Source organism: Colias eurytheme, chromosome 12 (assembly GCF_061535395.1).
Source record: "Colias eurytheme isolate Ceu_HAF_F1 chromosome 12, ilColEury1 Martin Lab GWU primary, whole genome shotgun sequence".
Lineage (NCBI taxonomy): Eukaryota > Metazoa > Arthropoda > Insecta > Lepidoptera > Pieridae > Colias > Colias eurytheme.
The window spans coordinates 6,166,835-6,191,981 of NC_142991.1; the positions used below are offsets into that span (position 1 = coordinate 6,166,835).

At 33.3% G+C, this 25,147-nt stretch overlaps 2 protein-coding genes and 1 non-coding gene across 4 annotated transcripts; 2 read left to right on the forward strand and 1 right to left on the reverse strand.

Annotated features, from left to right (window-relative positions):
- Positions 1–2,727: 2,727 nt before the first annotated feature.
- Positions 2,728–18,705, reverse strand: HDAC1 (histone deacetylase 1). Its single transcript, XM_090107816.1, has 11 exons — positions 18,482–18,705; positions 17,986–18,098; positions 17,750–17,867; positions 16,716–16,816; positions 16,072–16,315; positions 11,258–11,434; positions 7,113–7,215; positions 6,430–6,664; positions 6,089–6,178; positions 5,139–5,280; positions 2,728–4,075 (listed from the first exon to the last, which is right to left on the reverse strand). The coding sequence occupies exons 1-11, from the start codon at positions 18,528–18,530 to the stop codon at positions 3,999–4,001; spliced, it is 1,449 nt and encodes a 482-aa protein (XP_089963942.1). The 5' UTR covers positions 18,531–18,705; the 3' UTR covers positions 2,728–3,998.
- A 1,298-nt stretch (positions 18,706–20,003) lies between these two features.
- Rm62 (ATP-dependent RNA helicase Rm62) lies at positions 20,004–24,277 on the forward strand. Of its 2 annotated transcripts, none has more exons than XR_016457308.1 (6): positions 20,004–20,076; positions 20,265–20,339; positions 21,016–22,047; positions 22,239–22,477; positions 22,595–23,109; positions 23,297–23,394. XR_016457308.1 is itself a non-coding variant. In XM_090107815.1 (6 exons), coding segments are annotated over exons 2-6 (1,614 nt in total). In that variant the 5' UTR covers positions 20,004–20,076; positions 20,265–20,337; the 3' UTR covers positions 23,880–24,277. The 2 variants fall into 2 exon arrangements, 1 of the variants encoding a protein (XP_089963941.1); XM_090107815.1 differs by lacking the exon at positions 22,595–23,109 and adding an exon at positions 23,718–24,277 and having other exon boundaries at positions 23,297–23,475.
- Positions 23,512–23,647, forward strand: LOC149904095 (small nucleolar RNA SNORA57). The gene has a single exon (XR_016457371.1). It is a non-coding gene; the product is annotated as a small nucleolar RNA SNORA57 (small nucleolar RNA).
- Positions 24,278–25,147: the final 870 nt, after the last annotated feature.

A 25,147-nucleotide genomic window follows, 5' to 3' on the forward strand; every position in this document is an offset into this window, starting at 1 on the left:
GAGGTTATCAATTCGGCCGGTATATTTTTTTTTTTGGATGTATGTACACCGATTACTCCTAGGTTTCTTAACCGATTTACGTGATTCTTTTTTTGTTCGATGCGGGATGGTGTCGAGTTGGTCCCATAAAAATTTTATTCGGATAAACCCAGTAGTTTTTATTTTATGAGCATTTTTGTCTGTACTCGATGACTTCATTGAAATGTAGCAAGTAACTTTGATTCACTTCCCGGTAACCGATTGAGCTGAAATTTTGTATACTTATGTAAATTGGATAGCGATGAAACATTATCATGACATAGAGCTGATTTGATGATGGAATCGGAAGGTGGCCTTAGGAACTCAGTAATATATTGACTCAATTATATCGAGATTGGGCTCGTTTGATTCGTGTTGATAATTTATACACTAAAAAGTATTAAATAAAAATAACTGCGTTAAAAACAACCGACTTCATAGACAGAAAAGTAAAAAATAAAAAAGATTTGATATTATTAATTACTAAATATTATTTAGATGTGCTATTTATTAAATAGGTTTGAAGTCGGTGCCAAACACTAGTATTAAGCCCGTGCACCGACATCAAACCTTTTTAGTAAATAGCACATCTAAATAATATTTAGTAATTAATAATATCAAATCTTTTTTATTTTTTACTTTTCTGTCTATGAAGTCGGTTGTTTTTAACGCAGTTATTTTTATTATTCAACGATACGGATGGATATCATTGTTACCGAATGATTAAAAAAGCTCTATAAAAAATGAAACATAATTAAACTTGTTAATATGATCGAGTACCATTACCGTGAATGTCCGAAATGCAGAATATGTTAAGATACCCCGATGATCGTTAACATACACCACAACTATGTACTGTTTTTTAAGAGCGTAATAATTATTATGATGCCATCCTGATTTTGTATATTACCTACATAATAATTATTTATAAAAAAAAATAATATACTCAAAGGACCAACCGGATGGGATCAGTATTCAAATAAAAACGGAATCACCAAAATCGGTTCCAGTCTTGTTCTTGAGGTAATTAACTTATAAAAAATAGTCGAAATGAGAACCCAGTTGGAAAATTTAATCTGTAAATATGTATTGAAATAAATGAGTTAGAGGAGGACCTTCTGTGACAAATAGATTTACATGGGATTTGTATTTACTCCTTTTAGACTAAAGTCGTCGTCCCTAGGCCAGGGGACGTTTTAAAACTGTAAAGAGAGCTATTTTCTATCTTATATTTTGAAAGCGAAAGCACTCAAAATAAGTATCTATGTCAAGATTTATTTGAATACATTCTGTAGAAATACAGAGATTTTTTTATAAACATCGTCAATGTACAGTATTTAACCTGTTACCAACGCTTAATAATTATTATCCTACTACACAATACAGATATTATCCAGTATATTTTGTTGTGCTTTTTTTATTAACTTATTGTTAATCCTTATTTGTGATTTTCTGTGTGGTGCGCAATAAATATTGTTTGCTTTATTTTTGTGGTTCCTTAAAAATGCTGGGTACTGCCACGTACTGCGTAGACAAGGTAAGGAAATTAGAAATGAAACAACATATTTGTTTTAGACATTCTTATAATAACAAATAAAAAATATAATATTTACACACTTATCTAGTAATGTTCCACATGAACAATTAAAAAATTGTCAACACATAAAACAAGTCCTCGACACACTGAATAAAACTTACATTACAATTTTTTACTGTTTAATTAGTACATAACACCAAATTGAATTTTTGAACTTATTTCCTTAATTCCAAATCTTCTTACACTTACAGTTAAAAGAAGATATTTCTGAACTATTTGAAAAGAACAGAATTCCATTTATATTATTGCTTTTGTGTAGACCACTTGAGTGAAATCAAAATGAATCGGCAGTATCATTATAGTATAAAATGGTAATATAAAAATATGTTGGTATATTTACAAATAGTAAACATTCCTATATAAGAGCGTATTTTATCATGTATTTCATAATTATACACCTTAATCTATAATATTTATGGAATTTAAAATGCAATAAATTTATTGTAACTAAAATGAATATAACATTAATTTTCGGGATAGTCTTGTGATATACAATATTGCAATTAGTTAGCTTCTGTTATAACCATTATGTGAAAAGTATAGTTTTACTGTTATTGAAACAATTGGAAAGATTTCAGTTTTACACCTTTATTAAAATAACCGCGAAACGTGAATATAGCACATAAAATAAACTAACAATTAACATTAATGTAAGTATTTGTATTTTTTAGATAATTACTAAATTCAATCACAAAGAACTGTGATCATACCTGATACGACAAAACAAACTATAAAATCATTTGCTTGCAGCTTGCAAGGATTAATTAAATATTAATAATAAAAAATTATTCTTTCACATTTTGATGCTATTTTAGTCACTCATCACTCAACTAAGGGTCAGCTCACACCGAGACGCGACGCGGCGCGACGCTGCGCGCACTTTTTTCATAGAGCGACTCAGAATATACTTTATTCACTACACGAAAAGATACACATTGCTACGCCGCGAGGCACCTCGAGGCGCAGCGCTGCGTGGTGCAACGTAATCTGAATTCTCACAATGTAATGTGTATCTTTTCGTGTAGTGAATAAAGTATATTCTGAGTCGCTCTATGAAAAAAGTGCGCGCAGCGTCGCGCCGCGTCGCGTCTCGGTGTGAGCTGACCCTAACTGTACAAAACTGAGAAATTTATTTCAATTAAAAAACCATTGATTCGAGATCTTCTGTATGATTTGTGATGATTATTTACATAATTTTAACTATTAAGTAGGCCAGAGTTTAATAAAAATGAAATTACTACAATTGATTTATAAAATGTTATAAACACCTACTTATTACGGTTTAATACTAATATTTGTAATTTCAAAATGTGTGCTAAGTTTGCCAACTTGATAAACCTTATTGATATTACAATAAAATTACAAATATAAGTATACATCATTGAAAAATATCCTAACATTACTTACGATTAAAGACATTACAAGGAAGAAATATGCAATTTTTGCATAGAAAGAACGGGAAAAGTTCAACACCATAATAAATTACAAAAGTTTCATTCACCCATTATGACATTTAGATGAACCACACAACACATACATACTAAAATCACTTATACTTCTTATTAGTATTATAATCACGCCAAATTTACTGATTGTTAAATATTTTAAACAAATATAAAATGTAGAATAAATGCGAAAATAATCATTATTCATCTTTCTATAAATAAATACTGATTTCTTATTTAACAATTAAGTATAAGTGATTTTTATTGAGGCAAAAACTGGGTTATACAGTCATAAACTCCACCATAATTATTAAAATTAAATTAGTATTTCATAAAAAAAAATTACTTTTATTTTTATTATTTTTTTTTAGGTGTAACACGGGAAAAGATATTAAGTGTCCACTCTAGTTTTTAAAAAATGTGGAACATTTTACAAATAATCAATTATAATATTTTAGGTTCAATTAGTAGGTTTGTTATATTATTTAAATTAATACATACTAACCTAAAAGAATTTGAGATCAAACATTGTGTGCATAAATCTTAGCCGTAGTTTACAGCCTCTAACTATGGAACTTATAAAACCCAGTTTTAGCAGTCTTTTACATTTTTATTATAGGGTAATCATGAGTTTCAATTGTATATAGACATAGCAATTTAAATCTAGTGTTTACAATACTACCTATGTTTAATTTAACAGGAATTTTTAATTAATTGACTTGATAATCCATGATCAAAGGTATAGAACCAAAAAACTGTATGACATATTGATTGATATTACAACTTACAAACAAAAAATGATGTGTCCATAAAGTCTATCGAAACTCATGAAAACCAAACCTTAATTCAAACACTAGTTTCGAGTTGTGTATCACAAAACCGACTTGTATTTATTCACTTTTCACTAAACAGTCACGCTATTCCCTTCAACGCACGCATCAGGCATTGGGCGGCAGATCTTTCTTTGGTTCCTCCAATGTGGCTACATTCTTAACGTCGTCTTTGTTGTCTTCAGCTGGAAAATTATATTTATTAAGACCTTTTGTATAATCCTTCTACTATTGTAAAGGCGAAAGTTTGTAAGTATGGATGTTTGTTACTCTTTCACGCAAATACTACTGAACCGATTACAATGAAATTTAGCACACATATAGAGGTTAACTTGGATTAACACATAGGATAGGTTTTATCCCAGAAATCCCACGGGAACGGGAACTATGTGGGGCTTCCTTTGAAAACGCGGGCGAAGCCGCGGGCGGAAATCTAGTAAAGGGATATTGAGACGTTATGAGAAAGTAAATCTCATGTCCACCGGTCTGGTACAATATACTTTCGCATTTTTCACGTTATTTAAATAAAATACATGTGATTTATATCAAAAGAAGTTTACTAAAACACAGTGAAAGTATTTATCACTGAGGGTATGTATTTTCAGACCTACTAAATATAGTCGTAACATGTAAAATTTCATAAAATTAGAACAAGCCGTTTTTGAAGTATGGCAACAATTTTTATTACATCGGCATCAGAATAATTATATAAATAGAACAAAAAGTAGTTTAAAAATTAATAGTTAAAGAAAAATTAAAAAACACACTTAAACTCATGAAAGTATTGCATATCCTTGATAAGTATAAAAAGTTTTAATTAAACCTGTCTGTTTCAAGTGGGTCAAAATCCAGCCTAAAGAAGTCAGTTACATACACACATACAGCTAATAAAAAGGGGTCATCCATAAATTACGTCACACATTTTTCAAAATAACGTTTATATTTAGAAAAACAATTGTAGTTCAATTTGTTTCATATTTTCATTACTCGTAAGATTAAATACCCCACTTGCATTAAAATTTCTCACTTGAATTATAACACTGATCTAGATGTTAAATATTCTTGTGAGAAAGAAACTAGCAAGAGTGCTAATAAAATCAAGATTTTTTTCACATATAAATTTCACATGTGACGTCACAAAGCTTTTGAGCCCCCCTGCCCCTTGTCACACTATGTCTCACCCTGATGATACCCTCCCCCCCTACTAACGTGTGACGTAATTTATGGATGACCCCAAACGTGTTATACCTTTAACATCATCCTTAGCGACGTCCTTATCGAGCCTCGGCCGCTTGCGGTGCGGCGCGCGGTACGACCTGTTGTCTCGCCGCCCGCCCTCGCCCTCGTCCTCAGAGTCCGACAACTCGCCTTCGCCTGTGATGCGCTTGTCCTGTGGAACATTTGTCTTATTAGTGTTGTTTGATATTAGTACAATATGAAATATGTTATGTGCCCTCTACACAATTGGCAGCGTTGGCCCAACAAATGCTTATCGATGTTTCGGTTAAAAGAACTTTATTTATCTCATAAACAAGAACAATACAATATGATCTTTTACAAATATGAGAAATAACAATTTTGCAGTTAGTATAACACAATCAGCTATCGAAATTAGTTAAGTATGTCTTTAATTTATTTTTAAAAATAGTAATTGATGAGGAATCTTTAATTGCTTTAGGCAAGCTATTGTACAATTGTGCTCCCTCAAATCTTAAGTTTATCTTACCGTATAAAGTTCTTATAAATGGTAATTCAAGGTTATCACTCTTTTGTGTGTGGTATTTGTGGGACTTTTTGTTTAGTGTTATTTGTGTTTTTATATTATTAGATAGAAAATTTTAATCAGTATGCATGTGTGATATTTATACAATTTATTTAAATCAAACAATTTGGTACGGTCGATGTTTGCCACCATTACAGTGATTATGATCAAATAGTCTAGTTAAATGGTTGAGTTGGAATCCCTCACATTGTTACTCATATCTAGTAGCTATTTACAACTTAAAGTGGCCTCAATCATCTCACTAAACACAAGTGTAATTTTATGAAATTTTCGAATAATAAGGAAATGCGAAAAAAAATTTGTTCCAAGAAATTGCGAGCGCGACACATTACATTATCAGTTGAAGTAAAAAAAAGATTGAAGTATAATACATTTTACAAAGATGTTTTATGTTAAGATTATTTTGATCAATTACCTTTTCACTTTGAGGCAATCTTTCATCCTTGTCAATTTTGTCTTCATCATCTGATTCATCATTAACAGTGTCTTCAGGAATGGCTTGTACCTATGAAAATTAATTAAATTATATTTCAAATACACATATACGAAAATAAATAATAAAATTCATCACTGGGAATTATGATTCTGAAATAATGTGAATTGATTATAAGTGAAGCCTAAAATATGATATTAAATGTTTAACTGAATATGTAACAATACAAAACAAGCGAAAGAATGCGGGTTCGAGTCCCGCCTCGTGATCGAATTTTTTCTATTCTTTATAAATTTATAATACAAAACAAATTTATGCTTTACCTGTACTCCTGGCGCATGCGGTAACATGCGAAGGTTTTCAAATAGTCGATTCTTGATTTTTTCCAAGTATTCTGGTGTATTTTGATTGGACATATTGCTAGGTGATATGTGTAGCTTGAAATCAGGCCCGAAATATTCAAAGTAGTCATTGTAGGGTAGTTCATTTGCGATTTCAACGCCCAATGCGACTGATGTTTCGTACGTCCAACAACGTGATACATTACGAATTGTGTATCTAGAAAGAACAAAAAGTTAGTATAAAAGTTATCTTCTTTCAAATTTGTTGTAAAAGATGTTTTAAATAAGGAATGATAATATAAAAAAGTGTTAGAGGCTATCAATAACTTTATCACAACTTGGGAAAGTGGCTCTTTTACACAAGAAACAAGGTTCTGTTACCAAAAAAATCTGAAGACAAAAGGTCTTAGAAGAATCCTTCTACTATTATAAAGGCGAAAGTTTGTAAGTATGGATGTATGGATGTTTGTCACTCTTTCACGCAAATACTACTGAACCGATTACAATGAATATTAGCACACATATAGAGGGTAACTTGGATTAACACATAGGATAGGTTTTATCCCGGAAATCCCGCGGGAACGGGAACTATGCGGGTTTTTCTTTGAAAACGCGGGCGAAGCCGCGGGCGGAAAGCTAGTGAAATGTAATAATTAAATACATACCCTCCCCCCCCAACCAGCAGGAACGGTAAACCAAATCTCTTCACAAGTTCCACACATCGTCCATGACCGCGCACTGTCAAGTTGAAACATCCCAGTCTGTCACCTGAAATAATGATACTTATTAGGAAAACAACAACTTATGACAAATTATTTGTGCTCTATATAATTTTTCACTTCACAAAGTTATTGAAGTGAAAACTTCTTTAGCGGCGTTGGGTATAAAATCTTAAACTCGCGTCAGGACACGTGGCCTGATCGAAAAAGCGTAAGACGGATGTTTTTTTTTTAAGCCCTTATATTCCATGCGTAAGACGAAAACCATTCCAAAATATCAAACATGCTGAATGTTAATAATCAAGTTTTCACTTCTGCCGGCACTCCTGGAGTGCAACCCGTCTTTTTTTTTATTATGACAATCCTTTTTCGATAAATAATATTTTATTTTTGTACTATTACAATCACAGATTACACATTCATTAAATCTTAAGGCTGCAGTCTAGCAAAATTGCGTTTTCAACAAGTTATTTGACAATTTTTTCCCGGCTAATGAAATGATAAACTGAATTTTTTTTTCTTGTTTATCAATTAGTGTTATATACGCAATGCGCGTGAATTTTTTCACATTTGTAAAGTTACTTTATGTTACCTTAATCAGGCCTTCAAGATAAGTCTCTTTCCCCCAAAGACATTTCGAGCTAAGTTTGTGCACTCACTACGTTGCAACCGATTACAATTTACACAATCTGATCAGCACATTATTATCCTTATATAGTCGTTATTAAAAACTGCTGAATACAATTGCCGAAAAACTTATGATTTTCCTAATTAGAACGTTATAAATTCATTAAATTTCCCATTTTTTGCCTTACAAAATCTATTGATAAATACTGCTAAAAGTTATTGTTTCCATTAATTTATTCGAGTTGGTTGAAGACCAATGAGTATTAATCCTTTAAAAAATTTTTTTTTTGAATTTTGATAATTCTTTAAATATTAAAAAAATATTTAAAATAATTAGGAAAAATCATAGCGAATTTCTTTAGTCGCGCTCCTTGGGCCGGAGCGTTCTGACGTGTGCTCTACGCTCGATTTTCCTTCATACCGAAGTGAAAGTTGCTCTACTTCATTAAATTTAATATTTTTGTTAATTGATTATTTTTATCTTAGTTTTGTGCAAATATTCGTATTTTTAAACATTTGATTTCGATATGGAAAATAAACGAAAAAAATATGCGTGTAACTATGTACTTACTAGAAAAAAAATTATCTTCGAACATAAAGTTAATGAAACCAAATACATTACAAAGGTGATTGGCAACAATTTCTTTATTTTACGGGGTTTCAGTAAAGGGATGAATGTTTCTTTTAAACTAAAGTAAGCTCATAAATTTTCTTATAATATACTTATATTTTTTTTGAAGTTCCAAAAATGTTTATTTTTCGTTTGAGAAATACGAAATATATTTAATTATATTGAGAACTTGAACTTGGGACATACGGGGAAAATGATTTGTTTACTCCAAAATTCTAAATATGTCGAGGTGTTTTTTTTTTCTTCTAGTCATTTTAAACGTAGCGGCATGTTGTTTGATTATTAATTTTGTAACTTAAATACAGGATGTTGGTTTTATATTTTGATCTTACAGACGCGCTGACAAATTTAGTCCACCATTTCTAGTTTAGTCCACCAACTCTAAGTACCAATATTAAAACGAATGGATTATCATCACATCATAAAAACTCAGATGTAATGGAAGATCGCAATAACATAGAAAATTCAATGGGTGTTGAACTAAACAAACACAAGTAACAAGTAAAAAGAGCAACTATGGAGTTTCTTGCCGATTCTTCTCCGTAGATACTTCTTTCCGAATCGGTGGTAAATGTTAAAAATATGTACCTAATGACGTTTCAAAAGTGCTTCTAGAAGAAGTCTAATTGAACAAATAAATGTTTGAGTTTGAGTTTTGAGTTTAACAGAGACGCGAAGAATAAAACGATAATTCGTTGATGCTTTCCCTTTTCGACGTATTGTTAGGGTACATCACCAATCTGCAAAAAACAAAACTGATGATTCCCAATTGCTGATTAAAAATGAAAAACAAATAATCGACAACAGTGGTGAAAATTTGCTGATCACAATGAAACATCCTTCAGTGGTAGCAGATTTACTCATTTAAAATGTATCGGTGAACAGCGTAAAGGAGAGGAGGACAGGAAAACATTATGAATGTGGATGGTGGATTGTATACAGGGTGTAATCGATAAGTATGTGCAGGCGATTATGACGTTATTATTGCAGGTATCAAAAAACTTAAAACTGATATCGAAATTACTTTACCTAATGAGCAAAATGACAATAATAACTTTTTAAAAGTATAACGAGAAAAATTTACTTTATACACTCCCATATCAAGAAGGGAAAATGGGACTAGTAGAAGTTAAATGTCTAATTCCGGCAAAAGAGATGAATGCGGAAGATGCGGTTAAAAATAAAAAATTTAATATTTGAAATACAATGCAAAAAAATAACACTTTTGTCATAGATAAGAATCATGACTATTTTTTCCAAATTCAGGGACAACTAAACGTTGCAGAAGCAGAAGTCTGCTTATTTGCTGTTTGGACTGGAGTGAATCATTCGTTAAAAATAGAATATATAAGTTTAGGCAAAAAAAATAAAATGATGGACCATTATCAAGATTTTACATAAATTGCCTACTGTCAGAATTGATTGATTCGAGACTTCAGCATTCCATGCCCATCAAGGACCCATCCTATGTCATTCAAGCGATTGAAAAAAGAAAAGAAAAATCCAGTGCAACCGATAAAGCATCAGAATGCTAGCAAAATATTTATTAGGTTTATCCATATAAATATATATATTATACATAATATAATAAATCCGTAGAAGGGTCAATTCTGTACTTTGAAAATATGTATTTAAAAAATAAATAGCAGTGTTACTGGATCGATACCAAACACAAATATGTGATTAAAAAAATTTTTGTCTGTCTGTCTGTCTGTATGTGAAGGCATCACGTGAAAACTAATGGTTCGATTTCAATGAAACTTGGTATAATTATACCTTATTATCCTGGGCATAAAATGGAATACTTTTTATCCTGGAAAAATACGAAGAAAAAAAATAAATCTTAATTTTTCAGTTTTATCCATAGACGTTGTTCTGTAGAACCGCGAACACACGTTGCGTTACCCGCAGTGGATTCATCGATGTAACCTGTAGCGCCAAAAGTCGGATTTGGCTTGAACCGTTTGCGGCACACGCGGGCCGCACGACACCACGCCTCCTCGACTCCTATAATAAGGACGGCGTTCCGCGCGATGCATATATGTAATTTATGAATTTTGATGCGAGCGGACGTGTTAACATTACATTTTTTTTTATTATATACAAAATTTGTTTATCCGTTTTATTAGTTAAACTGAACAACTTTCACTAAGAAACTTAGGTCGAAAAAAATGTATAGAGTTATGCATTTGAAGATATCAATAGAACGTATTCGCAAATTTTGTGTACTGATAAAAAAAATCACCTGGTGTAATTTTCACGAAAATTGTTTCAAATTGTCATTTTTGGTACTTATTACGAATATTAAATTATGCATACGAATGATTTAATTTTTAAAAATTTAGTGGAGCAACTTTCCCATAGTACATTTGTATTATTTACATATAGGATGACAGGATGCATTTGTTTGCACTACTAGACCAAGCCCTTAATTAGTAGGATATTATAATTCCGAACAGAACAATATAATATAAACTTTTAAGCATTTGAATGCTATAAAACTAAAATAATATTATATTTCAACAACATAATATTATATCTTGACGACGACGACGCGCGACGTTGACGACGCGGTTGGCGCAGTGGTAAAGTAACTGCCTACTGAGCTGACGGTCCCGGGTTCGATCCCCGGTCAGGGCAAATATTTGTGTGATGAACTCAATTATTTGTTCTTGGGTCTGGGTGTTATCTATACATATATGTATTTATAAAATATTATATTTATCGTCGCTTAGTACCCACAACACAAGCCTTGAGCTTACTGTGGGACTAGTTCGATTTGTGTAATAATGTCCTTGAATATTTATTTAAATATTATTATATCTCATCTCACCAGTAAGTGAATCAGCACCACACTGCAGCACAACCGCACTAGGCTGGAATGTCTCCATAACTTTAGAGATGATCGGCACAAATATAGACTCGTAGGACTCATCATCCATGCCATCACGTAATGGGATATTGACCGCATAGTATTTGCCTTTACCCGCTCCAATGTCACGAAGATCACCTGAATAAAAAAAGATTAATTTAAAAAAATGCATGTGAACATTATTATGTTCTATTGACCTAACGGACTTAAAACTGTATCACAATCACTTCATAGTATAAAACAAAGTAATTTTCTCTCGATGGGGATATAGGCCAGATTAAATCTCTAAAACTACGCAACGGATTTTGATGCGGTTTTTTTAATAGATAGACTGATTCTTGAGGAGGGTTTTAGTATATAATTTAATAGGCTTTAGAGAAAGAGGGCGAAACCGCGGGTGAAAAGTTAGTACATCTATACTAATATTATAAAGAGGAAAGGTTTGTAATTATGTATGTATGTATGTATGTATGGTTTTCACGCATGAACTACTGGACCGATTTTGATGAAATTTGGCACAGACAATCTTTAGACCCTGACAAAGAACATAGGCTACCTTTTATTGTGAAATATGTACCACGGGCGAAGCCGGGGCGGACCGCTAGTAGTGTATAAATTATGGTTTGTGTGATATATTATAGTTCAAACAAAATCAAATCGTTTTTATTTTAAACAAAATAGATTATATTTTGTTCAAATAGGTTTATAATATACTAGATTTCCGCCCGCGGCTTCGCCCGCGTTATCAAAGAAAAACTCGCATAGTTCCCGTTCCCCTGAGATTTCCGGGATAAAACCTATCCTATGTGTTAATCCAAGTTACCTTCTATATGTGTGCTAAATTTCATTGTAATCGGTTCAGCAGTATTTGCGTGAAAGAGTTTGTGTGATATATTATAGTTCAAACAAAATCAAATCGTTTTTATTTTAAACAAAATAGATTATATTTTGTTCAAATAGGTTTATAATATACTAGATTTCCGCCCGCGGCTTCGCCCGCGTTATCAAAGAAAAACTCGCATAGTTCCCGTTCCCCTGAGATTTCCGGGATAAAACCTATCCTATGTGTTAATCCAAGTTACCTTCTATATGTGTGCTAAATTTCATTGTAATCGGTTCAGCAGTATTTGCGTGAAAGAGTAAGGCCCTTCGCTCATGGAGCTACTCAAAAAGAACTAGTCACAAACTCAAATTACTAACGCGTTGCCTGAGCGTCACAGCCCATACATGTTCTATGGAGGTTCGCACACGACGCGACTGGTTACTAACTGGTGAGTAACGCGTTAGCAACCAATCACGCGCGACGCGTCGTGCCGGTCTCCACGCAACTGGTTTCCCGAGTTTCTTTGTTTTTTATGATAAAAATGAACGAGCAAACATTGACAAGTGACTGAAACCTTATAACTTGAGTAGCGTTGTATGCGAGATACAATTTGTAACTGGTTTGTAATCGTAATTACTGATTAGTTCAGTCATTTTTGAGTAGCTCCATGAGCGAAGGGCCTAACAAACACACACCACACACCTCACAAACTTTCGTATTTATAATATTACTAGCAGTCCGCCCCGGCTTCGTCCGTGGTACATATTTACGTTTTCTCTACGTAAGAACCATCCTCATACTTCAAGGAATATATTAAAAAAAGAATTAACGAAATCGGTTCAGCCGTTCTCAAGTTCTGCGCTTACCAACACATTTTGGGATTCATTTTTATACTCAAACTCAAACTCAAACTCAAACATTTATTTATTCAATTAGACTACTTTTAGTAGCACTTTCGAATCGTCATTACATAAGTATTTTTAACATTTACCACCGATTCGGAAAGCAGTATCTATGGAGAAGAACCGGCAAGAAACTCCATAGTTGCTCTTTTAAAATCATATTGTCAATATTACATAATCTGTAACTTAAATCTAACTACATAATATATCATAATATGCCAAAGAACTGTCCTGTGGTTCTTACGCGACAACCCTCCATGGATTTTCATCTTCCATATATTCCTTAATGCTATAATAGGCTCTCTGAACTAATATATTTTTTACATAAGTTTTAAATTTAGCACTACCAAACTCTTTAATATTATGAGGAATTCTATTGTAAAAGCGTATACCTTGACCCATAAATGAATTTTTAACTTTAGCTAATCGGAAAAAAGGCATTTCAATTCTATTTCTGTTCCTTGTGCCATAACAGTGTCTATCTCCTACTCTTGTGTGTACGTCGGCATTTTTGTGTACATGCAAAATATTATTAAATATATACTGTGATGGTACAGTAAGGATACCAGTATTCTTAAAGAGATCTCTTAGTGAGTCCCGAGCACGTAAATTATATATAGAGCGAATGGCTCTTTTCTGTAAGATAAATATAGTTTCTATATCTGCTGCCCTGCCCCATAGTAGAATTCCATAGGAAATAATACTATGAAAGTAGCTGAAATAAACCAATCTAGCTGTATCTTCATCGGTGAGATGCCTTACCTTTCGGACTGCATATGCTGCTGAACTGAGCTTACCTGCAGCGGTGTTGACATGGGCTCCCCACTGTAGTTTCTCGTCCAATGTAAACCCAAGAAATACAGTCGATTCTGTAGGGTGTAATACCTCCCCGTTCAAGGTAATATTTCTGCTCAACTTTTTAACGTTAGGTAGTAAAAATTCAACACAAGTTGTTTTTTTGGCATTTAATAATAAATTATTAGCAGTAAACCAGTCGGATATGTGTAAAAGAGTACTGTTCACTTCGTCAACATTTGGGTCATGCCTATCCACATTGAATATTAATGAGGTATCATCTGCAAACAGAACTATTTCACACCTATCCTGTAAATAATAAGGTAGATCATTGATATATACCAAGAACAAGAAGGGTCCTAAAATAGATCCTTGTGGAACACCAATGTTAATTGACGCACCGCTAGAACGTTCTCCATTAACAACTACAGTTTGTATCCTATCATGCAGGTATGAGGCTATGAGGTTCTGAGCTTGTCCTTTAATCCCATAGTGATTAAGTTTACGCAATAATGTACAATGTTCAACGCAGTCAAATGCCTTGGAGAGGTCACAAAATATCCCCAAAGCATTTTTTGAGTTTTCCCATGCCTTATATATATGTGTTAGTAGTGCAACTCCAGCATCTGTGGTTGAGCGCCCCTTTGTGAAACCAAACTGTTTGGTGTGCAGCAAATTATTAGAAGCAAAGTGACTAGTCAATTGGTTTAATATTAACTTTTCGAATACCTTACTTAATGTTGGTAAAATCGAGATAGGTCTATAGTTGTTACAGTCTTCTTGATCGCCTTTCTTAAATAGAGGTATAACTTTACTAAGCTTTAGTAAATTAGGAAATGTACCATAGTCACAACACTTATTAAATATGAAAGCTAAATTGTTTGCAATATTTTCTATTATATTATTAACTAAATTTACGGACATTCCCCAAAGATCACAAGTGTTTTTTAAATTAAGTGTCTTAAATGCTGTAACAATATCATTAGCAGTTACGTGACGCAATTGAAATAATGTACTGCACCCCGCAACATGGTCCCTCAAAAAGGTCTCTGCAAGTACTGAAGACGAGTTTAAATTATTAGTAATGCTAGCAGGGACACTACTAAAGAAATCTTCAAAAGCAAGCGCAACATCAGCATTTTTGTCAATAACCATGCCATTATGTACAAGTTTTATGGTATTACTTGATTTGCTTTTACCCATTTCACCATTAATAATAGACCAAACTGTTTTAACTTTATTATCCGAGTCGCGTATTTTATCTCTGATATACAAACGCTTCGCAGTAAAACAAACAATTTTAAAAGTTTTTGAGTAATTTCTAACATATCTAAGAAAAGATGGGTCTTTATTATATTGCTTCATACCATATAACTCATAAAGAACGATCCTACACCTATGTATGCTAGGTGTCGCCCATTTACTAAATGGTAAATCCTTGGTAATATTTAAAGATTTAACTTTAAATATTTTTTCAAATTCATTATGAACTAAATTAAAAAGATTTTTAAACATTTCACAAGGATTATTATGACAGGATTGATCATTCAGTACGGGCAGGTTTTTATTAATATTATCTCTAAATTTATTAATGCCTTTTTTAGTTATAGGCCTAACATTAATTCTTTTAAATTCAGGTAAACAATCCCATTCAAAAACTACTTTCTGGCCACAGTGATCCGAAGTGAGTGTATTGAGAATATTTTTCTCTAAACAGATGCAGTCGCAGTATATATTATCAATACAGGTTGCAGAAGTAGGTGTAATTCGTGTGGGTTCATTAAAAAGTTTATACAGATTAAATGACTGAAACAAATTAACAATTCGTGTTGCCGTTTGTGTTTGTAAAAGTATATCAATATTAAAATCACCACATACTATAACTTTTTTTTTACTCCTACTTAAACGCTTTAATATTTCTTCCATGACTGTCTCAAACATATTATAGTCACTGGAAGGGGGTCTATAAACGCAAACAATAATGTAACGCTCCAGTTCAACACAGGACAGTTCAATGGTCCGTTCTACAGAAAGACTAACAATGTCAGTTCGTTCTTTGCATTTTACACTATTATGTACAAAAATAAGAGAACCTCCATGAATAGCATATGTCCTGAAGTATATACTTTTTAATTTATAATTATCAATATTTATTAACAACTGACATTGTTTAAGCCAATGTTCTGTTACACAAAAAACCTTAATACTATTATGATTTAAAAACATTATATTATATAGAAGATAGTAGGACTAACCTGTTCCAGGGAAATATTCTCCATACTTATGGAACGAGACTGTCATGACTCTGTCTGTTGTGTAGAAGGCTTCCTCGACCCCATCGCCGTGGTGCACATCAATATCAATGTACAGCACCCTCTGGTGGTACTTGAGTAACTCCAAAATGCCGAGTACAATATCATTTACGTAGCAAAAACCAGATGCTTCAGATTTTTTAGCGTGATGCAGCCCTCCACCCCAGTTGATGCAGATTTCTGATGCCTGTGTGATGAAATTTTTATTAACATTTCTTGGATATAGAACAAAAATTTTAAGATTTGAAGTACATAAATAGAATTATTGGGTGGTAAATGCTATATCATGACAAATGAGTTTCTAGACAAGTCTAATTGAATAAATAAATGTTTGAGTACTGAACTTAAGTAAAATTGTGCTACTATGCTATATCACAAATAAGCGGTTTAATTTATAATATACTAGCTTTCCGCCCTGGCTTCGCCCGTGGTATACCTACATGTTTAAACTATCCTATCTCTCAAGTTGGATCGAACTGCACATGGTGTGCGAATTTTATTATAATTGGTTAAGTGGTTTAGGAGTCCATTGAGGACAAACATTGTGACACGAGATTTATATATATTAAGATAAACTGTCAGCTTACCTGCTTATTTAACTTGACTGCAGCAGCAACAGAGCCACCAGCGGACAGCTGACAGAATTCATAGAGACCATCAAACACTGGACAGTCTTCACCGACATTAACTGTTAAAGAATAAAATAAGACTATGTTCCAATTTTCATATAAAAAAATAAAATAACATAGCTTAATAATATTTTTTTTTACATTTTGATGATACAATATTTTACCATAAAATTGCAAAATATACATATTAGACAGACAAACATAACCTCTTTAATTTTTGAATGGTGGTTAAAAATCATACAAAAGTTTTTCCTCTAATAGTAGAAGGTAGATGAAAGAAAGTATAATAAATCATAACAAATATAATTGTGTACATCATCAACAAAGCATATGCGTGCCAACTAAGAATAGGACCGCACTTGCTGCCAACTTCACACGAAAACTGTCAAATTAGTACTGCCAGCAAAAAAATGTGCGAAAAAGAATTTTCATATAATTATTTTTTATTGTTCATGATTATATTTAATTATTGTATAATCGTTATATTCATTAAAAAATACTATTTATTGAATTTCACTGATGGATTATGGATAAATTAATTATACAGGTATGGAAACAGTATTAATAAAAAGTTAACATTTTCATAGTTAATGCGGATATAGCAGTGACAGCGACAGCAATGAAGATTCAGAATACGACGACGATGACGCTGTGTTAAGTGGTGTAGAGGAAATATTATCCGATTGATAAAAACTGAAATAATATAATATATTTTTTTTTACATACGTGCTTTTATTTTCAAATCCTACTCATTCATAATAAATTTGGCGTGAAATGTATTGGAAATACCAACAAAGCATACATTAAATATTTAAACTGAATATAATTTCTTTATTGATTTTTTTGCACACCATACGCTTTGGTAATGAAGTTAGCGCGTATTACTGAACAATATGGCGTCTTGACAGTCCTATTCTTATTTAGCATGCATAGTATGTACATAAGTAATAAAATTGTTTGTATTGATTATTCAAATGGTAAATTATTCTTACATCTTTGCATCTGCTTATTGTATTCTGACATGTTGTCTGGTCTGATGGAGCGAAGGAAGCGTATGTAGTCATCTGAGTGGAACTTTGTCATTTCATCCGCAGTTGCTTTGTGAGGTCGCTATATTAACAAAAATATATCATAATAAATTCCTGTACCAAAATACTTTACACATTTATACCAATGTATAAGTTATGTGATACCATAAAATATCTGAATATTTATTATAAAAACTTACATATATCTCCATTTTTCTATATAAACCATAATTCAACAGTAAATTATGTGTCATGCGTATGCGATGTGGTTTCATGGGATGTCCTTGCCCATAATAATAGTTGCCAATATCACCTAAAATTAATAAAACCAATCATTTTAATAACACAATATTTTCATATAAACTTAAATTTAACTTTATATTATAGTGTTACTCGGGTCATTTTACGGCTTGACATATTTCCGTCTGTACTATTAACAGCGAGAACGAACAAAATCATGCGCGCCAATGACAATTCAGAAAAGAGTACAGACGCTTAGTAATGACTTAGCATACAATGCGATAAAAATTTTAAGACGAATATGATAACATATAAAACATTTATAAGATATTCATGTTAATAATACATATGAACTTAATGCTTTTAAAAGCATTTACATTGAAAATCGAAACATTGAGAAAGAAATGCAATAAGCTAATTACCCAGTTGGCGGGCAACAAACTTTACAATACTTACTATCATAATAATAGCACACTCTCTTTTTGCTATGAGGTTGCATAGCCATTTTACGTCCCGAATTAAAAAAACTGGAAGAGTTTTAACGATTTACTTTATGTATTAACACTATAATCACACAAAAGATAAATACGGTCCGAGACAGCGTTTACTTTCGTATTTCCGATTCTGAATTATTAGATGAACGATTTACGAGCATAATATCGTTCGTGTTCTACTCATTCATAACGGGGAAAGAGACGAAGGGGAATGAACTGTTGTCAGTTGTGCGTTTGCCGTTTACCATGTCAATGCATAATTGCCATGCTAAAAAATAGATTTTTAAAGATTTGTTCTGTCAATCTGTCAATAGATGAATAATTATTATTTTTATTATTTATCATTTACCTCGTAAAAACCTTCCTAAAATTTGATATTTAGTTTTCAAATACTTAATAAATGTGATTTTTTTAGAAGTGAAAACTTCTTTAGCGGCGTTGGGTATAAAATCTTAAACTCACGTCAGGACACGTGGCCTGATCGAAAAAGCGTAAGACGGACTTTTTTTTTAGCCCTTATATTCCATGCGTAAGACGGATACCATTCCAAAATATCAAACATGCTGAACGTTAATAATCAAGTTTTCACTTCTGCCGGCACTCCCCAGTGCAACCCGTCTTTTTTTGAAGTGAAAACTTCTTTAGCGGCGTTGGGTATAAAATCTTAAACTCGCGTCAGGACACGTGACCTGATCGAAAAAGCGTAAGACGGATGTATATCAAACATGCTCAACGTTAATAATCAAGTTTTCACTTCTGCCGGCAGCCCCGGAGTGCAACCCGTCTTTTTTTGTAATAAAAACGATTCTATCACGAATCGGGATTCAAACCCACGTCTTCCTCCTGACTGGTGCTACGCCAATGCTACGCCCAGGGAATATGAAACATTATTTTAATGATTAAATTATTGTAGCAGGGTCCATTGATAAGATAAATACGTCATGTATGAGCTTAGTATTTTTCTCAAGAACTACTGGACTGATTTGAAAAATTCTATCGGTATTGGATAGTCCATTTATCGAGGAAGGCTATAGGCTATATATATAGTTATAAGGTTATATACCTATCATCACGCTAAGACCAACAGAAGCGGAGCCACGGGGGTGAAACCACGGAGTGCAGCTAATAGTCAATAGATTATAATATGTACCTAATATGCACAATTATATGCTTCTACTAACTGTTTGTTGAATGAACGAAACAAAAATTTTTCGTTCATCGGTTGGCACTTGGCATAAAATTTTTGTGCTGCCATTTTAACATCCTTTGGTCCTATTCAAGAAGCTTATATCTAATACACTTGAGATCTAATAATCGTGACAAGCCAACGTTCATAGCGCAATCTCCAGTGTATTAGATATAAGCTTCTTGGTCCTATTATTTATTTATAGTGATACAAGTAGTGATATTAAATGAAAGTATAAACTACACACAGCTACAGATCACAGTCGTATTATTAGGAAATTTTAATTTATTTATGGCAACTCCGCAGTAGAGTGAAGTTTGTAGCGATTGATTGATTCATGAAAGATCTCTTTTGCAGAAGCAGTGGTCAAGGTAAGACGTGTCATATTTTAAATTTAGCTGATAGCTGACTATTGATTTTTACTTTTGTAGTAGGTAATCCGATAATATTTTATTGTTCTTATATTATTTTGTGATAATATTTTTATTAATTTTACGCTCTACTCAGAAGTTTTCACTTGATATTGGTGTTAGCTAAACATAATAATTTATTGTTTCAGAAAGACCCTGCTAAATAAAGAGATAGAACATCTTAATATATCCTGAACATCATTTAATAAAAAATACCACATAATGTAAGTAATTATTTTATATGAATGCTATAACTTTTATGTGCCATAATTTTTTTGTTTTATGCTTAATTTATGAATATTTTAATTCAACAAAGTTATGGTTAGGTTTATGGTACTGTTAATTCTTAACAATATGGTAGGCAATAGTGGTTGTATTTTATCTGATCTAAAAGCTATTGAGATGGTGTAATTTCCATAATAAAGTCAAGTAAAAAACTTATTACGACCACCATTTTGACTTGACGCGTCACGCCTCAGCCTTCACAGTTCACGCATGCGCCATGGTAATATTAATGGTACGTCGACGCCATTTTATCCAAGACTATTGATTTTCATACGGGACACGCCTTTTGTATATAATGTTCTTGATTTATTATGTTAAAATAAGATCTTGTTTTAATGTATATTAACTACTACACGCACAATGCATATCTACGATAACTTAACCTTGACACGATAATTTCTTTGCATTTGCTCAATTTCTCAACGTTTTCATAGCGAATTAGTATGATCGTATTCTATCTTTATTGTTGACAGTTGTTTAATATTATAGGTATTAAACCTTATCAATATTTTTTTAAGTACCTATCGCTTCTATGGTGAAGAATAAACCTATATACGTTTTTTTTCTATTAATATTGATTTTTTTCTTTTTAACGGTAATATGTTTCTGTTATAGGTCTGGAAATTGGAACAATAATCGTGGTGGTAGCGGTGGTTCCAAGTTTGGAGGCGGCGGCGGCGGAGGAAGATTTGGTGGATCTAAATTTGGCGGAGGCGGTGGCGGCGGTAAATTTGGCGGTAATAATGGATATGGTAACAAGAAAGAATTCTCAGGAGGGCAGAACATGCGTCGCCCCAACTGGGATTCCATGTCCCTACAGCCATTCAACAAAGATTTCTACAACCCACCGCCAGCCATACTAAACAGATCACCATATGAGGTAGAAGCTTATAGAAACAAACATGAAATAACCATCAGTGGTGTAGATGTACCTCACCCAATTGAAAAGTTTGATGAAGCAAACTTCCCAGACTATGTCATGCAAAGTATCATTAATATGGGCTACAAGGACCCAACACCAATCCAAGCACAGGGATGGCCTATTGCTATGTCTGGAAAGAACTTAGTGGGCATTGCCCAAACGGGTTCTGGCAAAACATTGGCATATATTTTACCTGCTATTGTTCATATCAACAATCAACAACCTATAAGGCGAGGCGATGGTCCTATTGCCCTGGTATTGGCACCTACAAGAGAGCTCGCCCAGCAAATTCAACAAGTTGCTACTGATTTTGGAAATGCGGCCTATGTCCGTAACACATGCATTTTTGGAGGGGCTCCTAAAAGGGAACAAGCGCGTGACTTGGAAAGGGGTGTAGAAATTGTCATCGCAACACCTGGAAGACTTATTGATTTTCTAGAGAAGGGTACTACCAACTTGCAACGTTGTACATATCTTGTACTTGATGAAGCTGACCGCATGTTAGACATGGGTTTTGAACCTCAAATCAGAAAAATTATTGAACAAATCCGCCCAGACAGACAAACATTGATGTGGTCTGCAACATGGCCCAAAGAAGTGAAAAAGCTGGCAGAAGATTATCTCGGTGATTACATGCAGATCAATATTGGATCAATGCAGTTGTCAGCAAACCATAACATTTTACAGATTATAGATATTTGCCAAGAGCATGAAAAAGAAAATAAGTATGTACCTTTTATTAATTTTATTTATTTTCATTTATCATGCTCAGTGTGATGAATTAAGATGTATGAATTAATGATTATATTAATAATATTCTATCCTCTAAGAAGATCTGATTTCAACTTGAATTAATAAAAATCTCCATGTCTGCTATTTTTAGTACTGTTAATTATTTATATATAATTTTTTCTAGATTGAATACATTATTGCAAGAAATTGGAGAAAGTCAAGATCCTGGTTCAAAGACAATTATATTTGTTGAGACCAAGAGGAAAGTAGAAAATATCACAAGAAATATTAGACGATATGGATGGCCGGCAGTATGTATGCACGGTGATAAGACACAACAGGAGAGAGATGATGTATTAAATCAATTCAAACAAGGCAGAGCTACTATTCTTGTAGCAACTGATGTTGCTGCTCGAGGACTTGGTAAGCTACATAGACTAACATGACAACTTCACAAAAAACAAAACATTTTACTTTCACAAATTATTATATTCATCTGTGTCTATATAAATATAAAATTAATTTGTTTTATATTTTCAGAGGCACTGGCGGAAAGTTATTGTGTTCTATTTGATTACTGCCCCAAATTTTTGGGCATGTTACTGCACTGGATATGTACCTAAGACATTTTTCTGATGCAGTTGGTAAATAAAAGTATGCAGAATGCAATAACTCGTCAATTTAAAGGTGCCTCAAAGTGCCTTTCACTTTGATTGGACCCGAGGCCGGAAAGCTGGATAGTATGTCCGTAGTTCGGATACACTTGAAAGTTCAGGAAAACCTGGTGATGCACTCAGACTTACAAACATTTGCAAATATAAAGATTATAGAAGTGCATTGTTGAAAAACTTGACCATGGATTGAAAATTTTGATTATCAGGAAGGGTCAAGGGTTTTCTGTTTCGGCCAAAATGGAGTTTTTCAAGGGGCAATAGATATTTAGAGAGATTACTGACTAACCGAAATAAGTTTGCGCCCTGAAGAAGACTCCTGGGTTCCGAGTGAGAGGCAATAGATACATGTTTTTTCTACATTTGTTTGTGTAACTCATACATGTAAGTAATGCAGTTGAGTTGCAATGATTAGGATTGTTAGTGGTATATGATTGTTCATTTTTAAGTTTGTAACAGATTTTGCATATTATCTATAATGTAAAATAAGACGAATAAATCTGTTCTAAGCTTTTTTGAACTTTTTATGACTACGCACTGGAATTTGAATTAATTCATTGTATACTTACAGATGTGGATGGAATTAAATATGTAATAAACTTTGATTATCCTAACTCATCTGAGGATTACATTCACCGAATTGGTAGAACGGGACGATCAAAATCAAAAGGAACATCATATGCATTTTTCACACCTTCAAACTCGCGTCAAGCAAAGGACCTGGTCTCAGTCTTACAGGAAGCTAACCAGGTGGGTGTTAAATGTACTTCAGTTAGTTTTCGGTTTCCTCATACCTTTGGCATGGGTACGTTTTTTGATAGCGTGACATGAATGCAAGTATGAGGTACATTAATACAGCTACATGCCTTCGGTGTCCACATTATACATTATCTGGATCCCATCCTCAGATGCTGTCACATTATTAAGAAAATAAACAATAATTATTATTTTTTTTATCCAGGGAAATGCTAATAATATTTTTTTTTTTTTAGATAATCAGTCCTCAATTACAATCAATGGCTGACAGATGTGGAGGTGGCGGAGGATGGAACAGGAATAGGTTTGGTGGAGGAAGGGGAGGTGGAACTTTCAAACGAGGAGGAAACTTTGGAAGAAGTAATGGGACATCCCACAAGAGATTTAATGACTACTAATGTAGATTTAACATAATTTAAATAGTAGCAAATCCTCATGGAATATTAATTAAGTGTATGTATCTGTATTTAAAGTGTGAAACTGATGTCAAGTGTTTGTAGTAATCTTTATTGACATATTTTCTCAATGTGAGATTGATTATTCCAATATGTACAAGTATACATAGCTTGTGGAAGCATCTAGTTAATTTACTTTGTTGCTCTGTGATAATTTGATGAGGATTAGCTTAATTCTAAGTTATTTTGTATTTGACTATCTTTGTCTTGTCCCATATTTATTATAATTTGTTCTGTTATCCCTTTTAAAAATACCTTTTTGTATTTCAAAAATAGATAAATGGCCCAAATCTTCATTCCAATGTGAAAACTTACATTAAAATAAAGTTATTAATAAGGAACATTTGTTTTATTTTTCGTTTATATCTGGAATCTTTGTTCTTTTGCACTAGATGTACTATGCAGCTTTGCTACGAAGCAATAACTATGAAACTGACTGCTTTCACTGACTGAAGATGCTCTGCCGAAAAGTAGGAAGATTCGCATGTAACTTAATATTGTCGCCGTCAATTGAATGACTAGGCCGAACGTTGACTAAGGGTGTCTAAGGGCGTATGGAGAAAGAAAACTGGAAACTTACAAGCGCCTGAGAGCGCTCGCGCTGGTACCTAACCCGCGCATGGAAAAAGGAATGGTGCCGACAAGCTTCAACACGCGCTGGTCAGCGCTAGGCGCTGCCATATAAAATTTGTCTTGGTCTGCTTCAACCTGCTTCCTTTGTGTAGAACGAACCAGCGCCGGTAAGCGCTTATAAGTTTCCAGCGCTCTTTCTCAATACGGCCTAGCTGTATATCTGATTGTGGGAGGGTTCAAGTACGTTAGGTACCTACGCAATTTTTGAAGATTTTGATTTTTCTGTACCTACCCCAGTAACGTTATAAGCCTTGAGCATGGCGAATGAGCGGCTCATGGCCGAGCCGCTCAATAGTTGGAGACGCGCGCTCAGGGCGAGCCGGCATCTGTCGGTTTTTGTGCATGCTCAAACTTCAAAATATGCGCTCGGTATTCGCTCGGCGCTCAGTGTGGACGGTTGTTTTTGTGTGTGAGGCCCCGAGTTTTAATTAACGTTAATTATTTAATTAATTAATACTTTTTCTGTTACCTATTTGAAAAATGAGTGAGCCGAGCGTATACTGAGCAGCCTGCGACACAGCTTTTTCAAGTGAAAACTTCTTTAGCGGCGTTGAGCACTTTTTCTGTAATGGGTATAA